Source organism: Scardinius erythrophthalmus, assembly GCF_964197995.2.
Source record: "Scardinius erythrophthalmus genome assembly, chromosome: 23".
NCBI lineage: Eukaryota > Metazoa > Chordata > Actinopteri > Cypriniformes > Leuciscidae > Scardinius > Scardinius erythrophthalmus.
In genome coordinates this window covers 8,576,775-8,589,642 of record NC_138243.1, presented here as the reverse complement: position 1 = coordinate 8,589,642, position 12,868 = coordinate 8,576,775, and the positions used below count along the sequence as shown (strand labels likewise).

General features: G+C 38.4%; 1 protein-coding gene across 1 annotated transcript; it reads right to left on the bottom strand.

The window, feature by feature from the left end:
- Positions 1-4,081: 4,081 nt before the first annotated feature.
- Positions 4,082-7,764, bottom strand: nrarpa (NOTCH regulated ankyrin repeat protein a). Its single transcript, XM_081353705.1, has 2 exons — positions 7,560-7,764; positions 4,082-7,484 (listed from the first exon to the last, which is right to left on the bottom strand). The coding sequence occupies exon 2, from the start codon at positions 7,046-7,048 to the stop codon at positions 6,710-6,712; it is 339 nt and encodes a 112-aa protein (XP_081209831.1). The 5' UTR covers positions 7,049-7,484; positions 7,560-7,764; the 3' UTR covers positions 4,082-6,709.
- Between the last annotated feature and the right edge of the window lie 5,104 nt (positions 7,765-12,868).

The window sequence follows — 12,868 nt, the reverse complement described above, 5'->3', positions numbered from 1 at the left end:
TCATGCACTGAAGCGCCCGGGTTCCCCTCCTGCTTTGTTAGTTCTCTTTTTTCAATGTTTGTTTACTTCTCCATGCTGATTTCTGCTCGATTGTCCTCTGTCTATCATGCTTACCGTGCACACACTTCCCTCTCTCTCTCTCGTGGTAAACATCACACTACATGTTTGTGCATAAAATAGTTTATTGTCATTCCAATGGTATAAAAGTACATTAAAAGCAAGATACATTTATATATCTGTGGTAGAAAAGCAAAATGTTTGACCAGAGCAGTCTTGCATATTATACAGACACGACAAAGAAATGACTAAACAATACAAGCACTAAATGCTGATACACTGTAAACAATAAATGAATGTAAAATATCAATAATGTACATGCAATATTTTTATATATAGGTAGCTTTAAGGGTGTTGTTACATATATACACTTTGAGTGCCAAAAGTATATAGTAGTACAAAGTCACAATTCATATTTTGATGTGTTGAATGAGACGACAGTAGAAGTCATTCAAGAATTCACCCACACAAGTTTTCATTTTGCCATAATTGGCATTGTGTGTTTGCACACACTCTGTATTTTACATCTGAAAGCATTAATATTCAGGTTTAAAACCAAGACCAGTGTTCATGTCACCTATTATAAGCAGCTTGGGGCTTGTTGTTTTCTGTTTTTGGAATTATAAGGCACATATTTGGGCTTGTTAGTGCTTGACCATATCACGTTACATTTTGGCTGCTTCATTGTTATTAGGCGAGATGATGTTTCTCACTGTTGCAAGTCACTTATTTTAGGCTTGTTTTGTCAGACTTCTTTTTATAGTAAGTATCACTTATAAAGATGCATCTAACCTCATAATCACAGATTTCAGTCTGTCTGCAACATTCAGACGTTTTTTGATGAATGATAAATGGATTTTTGAATGGATGAAAGCGACTTTAATTAGGCATACACTCATTTTTAATGCACTTCAGAGCCCTGTGCATAGTTATAGTTAAGGAACAGTTGTGGATATTTAACTGCAGATTCTAGCCAGAATCAATATGTGTCTTGGATGATATTCAGGCCTTGGATTGGGAAATCCTGTTTAAGCAATTATAGGAGAGATGGTAAAGGTGTGGGCCGCCATGTAAAAACTGAAGGCCAACACACACACTGTGTTAAGTAAATCTCTGCTTGAAAGTAGGGCAGGATTATTGTTACTCTTCTCACATGCCTTTATCTTTATTTTGATATTTCTTTGACCAAACCTCAGTTTATTATGATGATACAGAGTCGTGTCTATGATTCCCTGTCATTTCCCCATCTCTCTATTCCTGAGGTTCATTAGCATAGCAGCTGCTGAGTGCAGGGTGTGTGAGGTGGAGACGGCTGGTGTGTGTGCGAGTATGTTTTGGAGGGGGTAAATGTAGGGGGGATCTAATCAATGGTGGTCCGTCTGGGAGCTGAATAGCGATGAAGCAGAATCCAGCAGGCTGGACAAAAAAAAAGAGGAGAGCATAGAATAGACCGAGAGAATGAATGTGCTTGTCACTGTGTGCTTGAAAAAGCACAGAGCGGAGCGAAAGAATGAAAGAGAGTTCAAACAGGAGAGGAGGGTAAGGAAGGACAGGCCTTGCCACCTGTCTCATTCTCTCTATATTTTTCCTCTCGGTTTTCAATACGAGAGAACTTTGTTTTACATATTTAACAGCATGCATTAGTGCGGTTTCTCATATTAAACTAAAGTAAGCAGTTTTCTTTGCTTTGACAGTGTTCAAGAGCACCGATTTTTTAAATCTAGATATATCACCTGTTAGTCAGCCCTACATCTCCTTTTTCTTTTTTTTTAATGACAAAAGCAATAATATAGGACAAGGACATTGTAAGTTGAGCAATCAGTCAGTGCAACTGAAAATAGTTTTACAGAGAATAACGCGTGGAACTACATTTCATTGCAAGTTTAATGAACCGAAAGACAGAAATGGGTCTGCACAATTAATAACATATTAATAACTATTTATATATAATATTTGTTTATATAAATGTATAATTAATATATTAAATGTAATATATTATACTTTCTATAATATCTAGAGCTAATTATTTTAAATAAGTTAAGTAAATTTGATGCTCCAAAACTAAATACAATGTTGGTCTGATTATAAAATGTTACAATGTTGGTCTGATTATAAAATGTTACAATGTTGGTCTGATTATAAAATGTTACAATGTTGGTCTGAGTACCAAAAACGAACAATAAAACCATTGCATCTTTAACACTATCACTCATTCCCACCAGCAGAAGAGTGCATTTATTGGATTATACTGTGTTTGAAATAGTTGTGGTCATGACTAAGCCATTGCAATAATCACTCATCTTCATTCCCTTCTGGCTATAATGTTCCCTGCCTTCTGAGAATTCGCAACAATTTTTGCGGCCGCAAACATGTTTTTCTCTGCATGTGTGTACTTGCACCAGGGCAAGCAATGTTGTGGGGCCTTTGTGGAATCACACAGGAAAGTATGTGAAACTACTGATGTGAATCTGTCCGTGCGGAGAGGTCGTTTTGATCTCTGAAGCACTTGCGCTGGATTTCCACAACTCTGAAGGTACGGGAAAACAAAACATTCCTGCGCACCTAATTACAAACAAAAAAAGAAAAACCTCCAACTCAAAGCCTCCACTTCAAATTCTCCGCTCTAGAAGAGGAGCATGTTTCCTTCTCGCTCTCAAGTACATTCACAAAATTCTTTTTCACATTGTTGGGTTTACACATCCCTCCCTCTCTCTCTCTAGCTAGCGGTGGGGGAAGGCTAGCGCGCAGAGCGACGGGACTCTGTTAAAATCATTTCCAAATTCCTGCGATGATGTGTGTCGGGACTGAGGCACATGAAGAATCTATTAGGGGGCCTCTCTATTGCACTCTGGGAAGGTGGCCAACTCAGCCGCCGGACAATGGAAATCCAGCTCAACAATAACATCCTGCCCGGGGAATGGAGGGGGGCATGGAGGGGGGGTGGAAACAGAGAAGGATGCCATTGAGGTCACAGTCTTCTAGTGAGGGTTGTCTTCAAAAGCATGCAGTAAACTAGGTTTACCTGCAGAAAACACCAGGCACTCAGAGCGGTTTGCTTGTGCTCTGCTGCAGTTCGGATTACCGCTGCAATAAAGCAAGCTCTGGGCGATGTCAGATAAAGTTTTGGGCTAATTTGTGAATCGCAGAAATGCACGAGCTGGACGTTCCACGCTTTGCACTAATACATCAGAACAGCAACAGAAATCAGCACACCAACTCTCTCGTTTCATGAATGCATGAAATGCAGAATACATTACTTCATTTCTAACGCTGTTAAGTGTTTCCAAGTTCACTTTCACTGTAAAAAGTGATTAGTTGACTTAACTTACAAAAGGTGAGGAAACCTGTTGCCTTAAAATTAAGAAATAAACTTCATGCGTAATCAAAAAAAAAAATAAGTTATGTGAACTTGACAATTACACATAACTTAATTTTTTCAATTACACATGGTTTATTTACTCAATTTTAAGGCAGTGGGTTTCCTCACTTTTTTAAGTTAAGTAAATAAACCTCATGTGCCGTTAAAAAAACATTGTTATGTGGAATTGTCAAGTTCACATAACTTAATTTTTTCAATTACGCATGAAGTTTATTTCTTATTTTAAGGCAATAGGTTTCCTCACGTTAAGTCAACTGATCGCTTTTTACAGTGTTGGAAGTCCAAAAGAAACTGAGGCAGAACTGCATGAAAATGAACAATTAAAGGTGCTTGATATGTGCTTTCTTAAGTTTGTAAAAGTATGAAGAAATGCTACGAGACTCCCAAAGAACAGAAGGGCAGAGAGCTGCTCCATGCACAGAGTAACATAAAACCCACGCAAACACACGGGGAGGGGATCTGTCTTTAAAACAAAATTACCCACAACCCCCTGCACTCTTTTATCCAGCATATGAAAGGACTAGGCCAAATGAATGACAAAAAGGAGAGAATGGAAACCGGGGTCAGGTTGGCCCAGAGAGGAGGCCCAAACCAGCCCAATTCTTCCTTAAAGATAGAAAGAAACTCTCACAGCCACACATTGAGGAAGGTTTAATTATTTCTTTACTGGCTTGAACACACACAAACACACACACATACATACATACAAAAAAAATATACAGCACTCATATTCTCACCACACATGAATCACAGTGTTACAAATGTTCAAAAAAAAAAAACTTACAAACAAAACAAACACACACAAAAAAGGAAAAGATAAAGTCATCACAGAAGAACATTCGCATCACTCATAAAACTTTTGCTCGCTGGAGACACAAGATGAAAAATAACTTGGTCCAGATAAAAGAAAAGAAAAAATACAACAGCACTTTTACTCATTCATATACACCTATCCAGTCATTTAACCCCCATGCCATAAATGTTATGACAAATAGTGGGATAAAATAACTATACATCGTGCAATTTATTTTTGTTACAATGATCTTACCATCACAAGTATTATTCCCCTTTATTAACATCAGGAGGAGAGCACTTCAAATAAGAAAGTGCTCTGAGATATCAGCGTCAATATATCCATATATACCATATATGTATACACATACACCCGGTCACAGAGATACAAACATCTTTGCAAACGTAATGTTATACGATGTAACACACAAAAAGAGACAATATAACCTGGAGCTTTTTTTTTTATACAATAGTATTTTGTTGTGTTCCTTTTTTCTATTTAGAAAAAATAAAATGTTGACCTGAAGTCAACGAATTAACAACAGTCATCATCAGTGCAATATTTTCAACAAGAGTAAAAATATCAAGTTTAAGACAAGCGATGCATATTTGTTCTGCCTATACCAATCGAATAGATGATCATGAGAATCACACCTGTTGTGTCTCCAGGTGTACGAGGAGCTCCTGGTGTGGTTCACCAGGTTGAGCGACAGGGGCTGGAAACATCAGCAACACCACTGAACTGTGGCATGAGTACAATCACACATGCTCACACAACTGCATGGGGCTTCTCGCAAAAACAACGACAAAAAAACTGAATCTAACTGATATTTTTCCTCATTCACTCACCGTTGGCCATTGTATCAAGAAAAAAAAAGAAAAAAAAACTTACATAAAAGCAGCATTGAAACAAACATCAGGTGCCATGAGTCTTAAAGGCGGCAGGCAGTCTTTTTGAATGAATCTGTCAATGTTTCCTGCAACAGAAGTCATAGTCTTCTCAATGTTTATATAAAGTCCTGCTCAGTAGTAACTATTGGGTAAGCCTCAGCTCCTGCAGTTACCCGACCAGGCACTAGGGGGCGTAAAAGGCTCCACATATATGTGCAACAAAACTCCCTGCATTTAATAGTCATGCAACGCATTTCACTTTTTGCAACTGAAATGGAAACAAAAAATGGCAATGCAAAATTAAGCACTTGGCTGAAATAAAACCTACAACCATGCTTGACGAAAGGAAAAAAATGTTTCGAATAACCAATGGATCTTAATTTTGGTTCACGGAGATAAATTGTCCCGAGTGAAGATTATAAAAAAAATGATTAAAAAAATGGCAATGAGAAAATATCAAGTACAATTACCCAAACAGGGCATGCTGATTCTGTTGAGCACTAGTGGGTAACTGAGAAGGGTTAAGGAGAAGGCTTGAGAAAGAGAGCATATGATATTGTCGAATACTTTCAAGTCGAGGTAGCTGATGCAGAGAACCAGAATAAAAGTAGAAGGGGACGCATTTCCCGGGAGAAAAAAAAAGAAAAAGAAAAAAAAAAGAGTTGTACACGTAGGGGGGCCGTGGAGAAGAATCTCCACACGGGACAGTTTAGCCTGTAACGAGTCCGAAGCAGCTTTAGGTCACCCTACATACTTTTACACTTAGGCTATAGTCTTAAAAATAACCACAACATAATTTAAATGCATCATCTCAATGTACCTTCATAAATAAAAAGACAAACCCAGCCTGTATTCACAGTGATGACCAGGGTGTTAATTCAAAAATACTGAAAAGAAGATTATAAAGTGTGTCCCAAAGGCGACTTTCCTGACGTTTTGATACAAAAAAAAAAAAATACAAAAAAAAAAGAGCGAAAGCAGCGGTTTTTAGTAACACGTTAACCATAGACGTGGGTCGCACTGGCCTGAAAGCTGTGTGGAAGCCGTCTGCTAGGTGAAGGCAGAGCACAATACACTACTTGTACAGAGAAACACAGTAAAGCTATGTGTACAGTACTTAAGAATAAGTCAATTGTTATTTCCGAGGACATATTTCAGCACTGGTCACCAATGCCACACGATCTGATTGATGAAACGACTTACGGTTTGTATTAAAGACAGTGTTTAGCCAAAACAGAGGATCATGGCCTTCATTCTGGAGTTCAACTATTCCAGCATTCAGCCACAGCATCAAGTGCCATCTCGATTTCTCCAGGTGGACAGGTCAAGAGGTCAAGCCCTGGGTAAAGCCACACAGTCCAGATCTGATGACTTACACATTCAATAAAAAGCTATAGTACCAACGCACATCCCCAAACAGTTTCTCGTCGCCAGATCTGACCATATACGTTACTCACGGGAAAGAAAAAGGCTACAGCCCTCATTTTGGTTTAAGGTACAAGGGAACTTCGCCGCCGTCTGTCGTGTCAAAGCTTGGCAGATCAATGCTAGTTTCAAACGAGCCCGGTCTTTCCGCGTGTTTCTACCGGATCACCGCGCGCCGGAGGAGTACTTGGCCTTGGTGATGAGGTATAACACGATGTCTTGGTGTCCTCCAAACGCGGCGATGTGCAACGCGCTCCATCCCTCTCGGTTCGCCAGCCGAATATCAGCACCGAATTTCACCAGAAGTTTCACGAGCTCCAAATTCCCGTCGATGACCGACTGATGCAGAGCCGTCTGTCCCTCGGGGCCGAAGGAGTTGACGTTAAACTCGCAGTTGGTCATGTTCTGCAGAAGCGAGTGGAGCTCCTTCGTGTTGCCTTTCTTCACCGCCTCCTGGAAGACTCTCTGCGGCGCCGAGCACGTCGATATCTCCGCCTGGCTCATGATGCTTTAACCGCCTCTTTTCGCCGTTACCGTCTCGTGTACTTGGATATAGTCGCGGCTTTACTGGACTAAAACCAGTTTAGGCGCGTGAGACTAGCGTATATCCCAAAAAAAGGACAAGTAAACGACACACTTGGTGTGTAAAATGCAGTCACTGACTATGGTGTATATATCCAAAGACCTAGCGAGAAAGTTCAATGATCCACAAGGTGCAAGTCTCCGTGTGTGTGTGTGTGTGTATGTGTGTGTGTCTCTCAGTAGCAGCACCAGGTTATGGCAGAATATGGAGTTATTTAGTGTGAGAAAGGAGGCGTGTGAACGGCGGTGTCTCCGGTTAAGCGCATCGAGGGGCCGTTAGGTTTAAAGACGTCTGAGGTAAATTTACCTCAAGAAATGCGTCTCTCGCGTCCCGCTGTGGTTTATTTGGCAAGGGTGACTGAAATAAACACAGAAACTGTTAAAGGACTATCCCACGTTACATCTAAAACTGAACAAGTAAAGATGTACTTGCCTATTTACGTGTGGACGGGTAGAAGTGACTCAAATAACTGCCCGCTTGCCCGCTTCTGTTTGTCCGTCGCGCGGTCCCGGTATTTCTCTGCCCTGAGCTGCGTTGCCAGGGGGATATTTTAGACGAACTACTTTGCATAACAATACGTCTCTATTGAATCAAGCATTGTGGAATGGGAGGGGTTGTGCGATGCTGATTGGCTGAGGGGTTGGCTTGGGGGAGTGGCCACGCGTTGAAACTGAGAAATGGGCGTGTCTCGTTGCCCAAACATCCCACCGTAATAAAACGACTGCGTTATTAGGTTATTATGTGTTAATATGCACACATTCGAGAGAGGAAAAATCTTTAAACTGATATAAACAACCACTTGAAAGATGGATATAACTCGACAGCAAGGCTTGGGTTGGGCTTTTATTCAGAATCTTGCCAAAAGCTATCCGTACGCAATTTGGGATCATATCTCGAAGTATTATATAAGGAAAATATTCACCTGTTATTACGGTGTAAAACATAAAGAGAGACCCACAGACAATTTTTCTCTGAACCTTAAAATACCTTGGCTTCAAAAAGTATCTGGATCTGCCATTCAGATAAAATCAGATTTTTTCCAGTTAGATCACTTTCCTACCTGTCTACACCAAATGGCAATAACCGCTTCTTTATTGGGGTTGCTAAAAAGTAACACGAAACACCTTTCTCTGAACCATTAGACTTGTGAAGCAGTAATTCCAGCTGTTTAAAGTCAATAACACAGTCTGTGCGACTTCCTGTGCGCGTCCACAGAGGTGCGCGTCGCGCGCGGTGTACAAAATTCCCGGTGTCACGCATGCGCCCTTAAAGTCAAACCTGAAGATTCAGCCCATTCTGCGCATGCGCGGGGCAGGAACTTGAGTGACACGCATAGCAGCTGTACCGTGGGAACCGGACGACTGCAATTTCTGCGCAGCGCACTCGCCTTTCCTCACACGCCGCAGTTTGGCGTGTAAAGCCACACACACACACACACGCAGTATAGTGTGCAGCCGTTTGCTCCATTTTACAGAAGCTTCAAACATTTGATCTGCCAAACTGTTCTGTTTCACTTATAACCGCTCGTGCGTGCGTTATAACCTGCACGTATGGCTGTTGGTGACGAGTTTAAAATGGCTTAAACGTAAATTGACATCGGGGTGAAATCAGGTTGAATTGGACACTTTTTCCCAGTCATCTCAACGGCAAAAAGTGTGCCAATCAACCTGAATTCACCTATAAATTGACAAAGATCCGCAAATATTCAACAACAACAAATAATTTTTTGTTTGTTGTATTATTGTCATCATTTTATTTTCACAGTTCCTTATTACTGTAGTTTCTGAGGTTTCTGAGTGAAATAGTAACTACCTGTATTAGGCTACTGTATTCTTACAATTTGCATATGCAACTTGTAGCCTGTGTGTCCTTGTAGAAGAATATAGTAGTACAGCCGACAATAAAACACATCTCTGCCTGACTAGTTTACTACACCTCTGTCAAAAAAGTGCTCAGAATTACTTCAGATGATCACTGGCTGTCAAATGAAGTCAACATGTTGCCTAAGGGTCTGCAACCAGAGTAAAATGTGTTTTGCAAAAATACAATATTAAATTAACTTCGACCAAAGCTAAATTTAAGAAGCCAAGTTTCAGACTTAAATGTTTGATTTCCCCACAATATAATGTGTGTAAAATTAAGAAAGTAAAATTCAAATGTGATGTACAAGTATATGACCAGTAGCACCCTTTGCTATGTTTCACCCATTTCACTTGAAACAGCCTAAGGGGCTTTTGCTTGCTCTCGGAAAAAGCCTCGTTAAAAAATTAAAAAAAATTCTCGTTAAAGGAGTAGAACACGTTTATAAATAGACTATTAAAAGCTAAAGATTAGATAAAGTAATTGCAGTTGCATTGCAATGGTTTTGTCTGTCTTTTCTTTGAAACTGGCCTCCGAATTGCAAAGGCCGCCACTGTATTTGACACTATACATTGTTTATTATTGAATGGCTTTGCAATGTATGCCTCATAAAGTAGGTATGGAATATGCATGTTCAGTGCAACACTCAGTTTTATACAATTTGATTTATGCGTGTATTTAAGTATTTTTCACGCCAACTCCCAGTTGTACAAAAATTAAAAACTGTGGGTAAAAGTTCACAAATCATTGGTTATGAGTCGGATATAGAGTTCTAATGTTAACATTCTTTTTGTACATGAAACTCAAAACTCAAAAATAAACCGTGTGAAACCAGACACATACACAGACTCGCTGGATCAACATGTGGAAGTAATAACACGTCCACATTATTAATTATTTGTAGTATCTTAACATGTCTTTTCCCCTCCATCACATATCCTTTAATCTCTCATGTGTGAATTCTGAATTTCAGGCATTCTGTTCTGAGATGTATCCCAGATTTCAGTACGCTCACAAATTATACTTCAACTGGCTAAAGCATACAGCTTTGGGAAGTTTTCTTTCCCAAGCAGAACTTTCCTGAGATTTGAAAGAATGAAGCGATGTGCACTTGGTATTTGACCATGTGTGAAACAGAAGTGTTCTTTAAGACCTGCCAGGGTAGGGCTAAAATATCCCAGCACATCTGTTGGCTAATCAGAAAGATGTGTCCGTGCGCTGGCCTTTTGGAAAATATTTGCTGAGAAAACGGAGGGCCTCTCCCAGTGCCCGGTTATCTCTGGACTCCGGGAATTTGCACACTTTCTGCTACTTGTAGTTAGATTTTCCTACAGTGGCCCCCAAAAAGCTTCGCCGCTTGAGGCATGCTAAAAATGTACGAATGTCACAGCGATGAATAAAAACATCAAAACCAAAGTGGAATTTAGGAAAAGCCAATGCATCATATCCTGAAAACTGGCTTTAGCAGCAAATTAGATGTGACCAATATCATTTACGTGCTGTTTTTATTTTCTGACTATAACATTTACACAAACATTCAGATTTACAAATGGACAAAATGCTTGTGCACCTTTTCAAGCTAAAAATGCTTATTTTTCCATTGTATTTAATCCTTTTTCCTTAAATTTTTAATCGTAATAAGTAGATACTGTTGAAAATGAAGACAAAAAGTGTTGTGCTACGTTGTGGTTGTCAAACATTAGTGGATCATAATGTGATGAACTACACTCTGAATGACGCCTATGTGAACTTGGGAAGAAACTGACTTCACATCTACTAAAAATAACCAGTTCATTAAATATCTATGCAAAACTGTTTTAGAAAAGTTAAATCATTTAAGAGAAAAACTTGATTTTTTTGAAAAAAAAAAAATATATATATATATTTTGATGTAGAATGACTAAAATATAAATCTTGAATAGGCTCATCTTTGAAAATTTACAGTGAAAATACAGTAAAATTTGAGACTTTAACTGTCTGAATACTTTTTAGGGTCACTGTATACTTCAGAGGGTCACATTTTTTAAAAAAAGTTGTATTCCTAACCACATAAATCAAGCCTGAATGGGATTTTTAAGTAGTTGAAGTCAACATCAAAGCAACAGGCTCTAATGAGGCGCTAATGGAGCCGCCGCTGAGAATATCCTGCGAGCCATTTGCTCAATGTCAGACGTACAGTACTTAACAGGAAGTGTGTCATTCCACCTGGGCCTGTGCCACCGGGTCACATTTATCAGAAATATAACCCAGTGAGAGCCAGCTAAAAACTCCTCCCAGTGTCAACGGGTGCAAAGATGCCTTATTAAAGATTAATACGCGTCGTAAAAGCTGGAAAGTCGATCTCTGTGGCATTTAAATCTCTGAATGCCTTTCAGATTAACCCTGTTTTATTCAAATCTCAAAACACAAAGTTCAGATTCACATTCAGTTCCTCGCAGGATAAAGTGAAAATAGTTGGTGTTTCTCTTTATGTTAGAAGAACGCTCATATGGCTGTTTGTAAAGATGTATGAATGTTTGTGCGCAAATAAATGTTATAATCACAAAAAAATTAATCTAATTTGCAGCTGGAGCCAGTTTTCAGTATACGATTCATTGGCCTTTTCCCTTCCTTTTAATCAAGATACGAGCTCTTCGTTCCAGTTTTTTAAATTTAAACATACTGAGACTGTACTTTTTATTGACTTGAATACATGCAGTTTTGTAGTAAAACCATAGTACCTACAAAATGAACCATGGCTTTACTACAGTAGCATGGTTTAACTGTGTTTTAATACCTTTACACTGTAAAAAAATGATCGTAATTTTAACGGTAAAAGACTGTAAAAATGCTACAGTGAAAAACTGTTAATTGGTTAAAAGAAAGTTTCCGTACTGTATATGGTAAATAACTGTGATAGATCTAACGGTACATTTAATGTAATTTTACTGTAACATACCGTTAAATTTACAGTTTTTGAAAGTGAAAAAACAACTCATTGTATAATTTACAGTGAAAAACCGTAAATTGACATTCCCACAATTCCCTGTGACACTTCACATTTGATGTATTTTTTTTAAATAACTATGTTTGTTTCTTCATAGTTTTCTTCGTTTTTTTCTAATCAGTTATGTACATTAGGGGTTTATGTTACATTTAATGTTGTTAAATTAATGTTTATTGCATTTTTTAAATTTCATGTGTTACCATGATGGTGTTTAATGTTTGTGTGAATGACACTGTGCAGCTTCTATATATATTAGTATTAACTTTCTTGTGGAAGAACTGCTTGTGTTGATCTTTGATTGATCATGTGACTTTCATCACTGCTGTGATTGGTGGTTATCAGTGTACAAAACAGATATTAATACTTCAATAGGACGGTAAATTAACATTATATCATATTACTGAAATCCAATTTTAAATATACAGTTTTTTCCGTAAAAACAACGGGAAGAAATTACCAATTTTTTTACAGTATTTTTCCGTTTTTTAACAGAAAATTTCTGGCGCCCCTGCTGCCCGAAACTTGCCGTTTTTTTACGTTTATTTTTTTTTTTTACAGTGTACATTTTGTAGCAAAACCATAGTAACTACAAGACTAATCCTGATTTTACTACAGAATTTGCAATAAAACCATTGTAATTAAAAGATTTGTAATGATTTTACAATAATAACCACAGTTTAACCATGAATTTTGTAGTTAAACCAAAATAACTAAAAACTAATCTGGTTTTACTACAGAATTTCCCGTAAAGCCATTTATTGTAACTAAAAGATTAACCATGATTTCACAACAATAACCATGGTTTAACCATGAATTTTGTAGTAAAACCATAGTAACAACAAAAATAACCTGATTTTGTGACAGAATTTGCAGTAAAACCAATGTAACTAAAAAA

Bases quoted from the DNA above. Each gene is read 5' to 3' on its own strand.
- nrarpa (XM_081353705.1), bottom strand. From the start codon at position 7,048: ATGAGCCAGGCGGAGATATCGACGTGCTCGGCGCCGCAGAGAGTCTTC.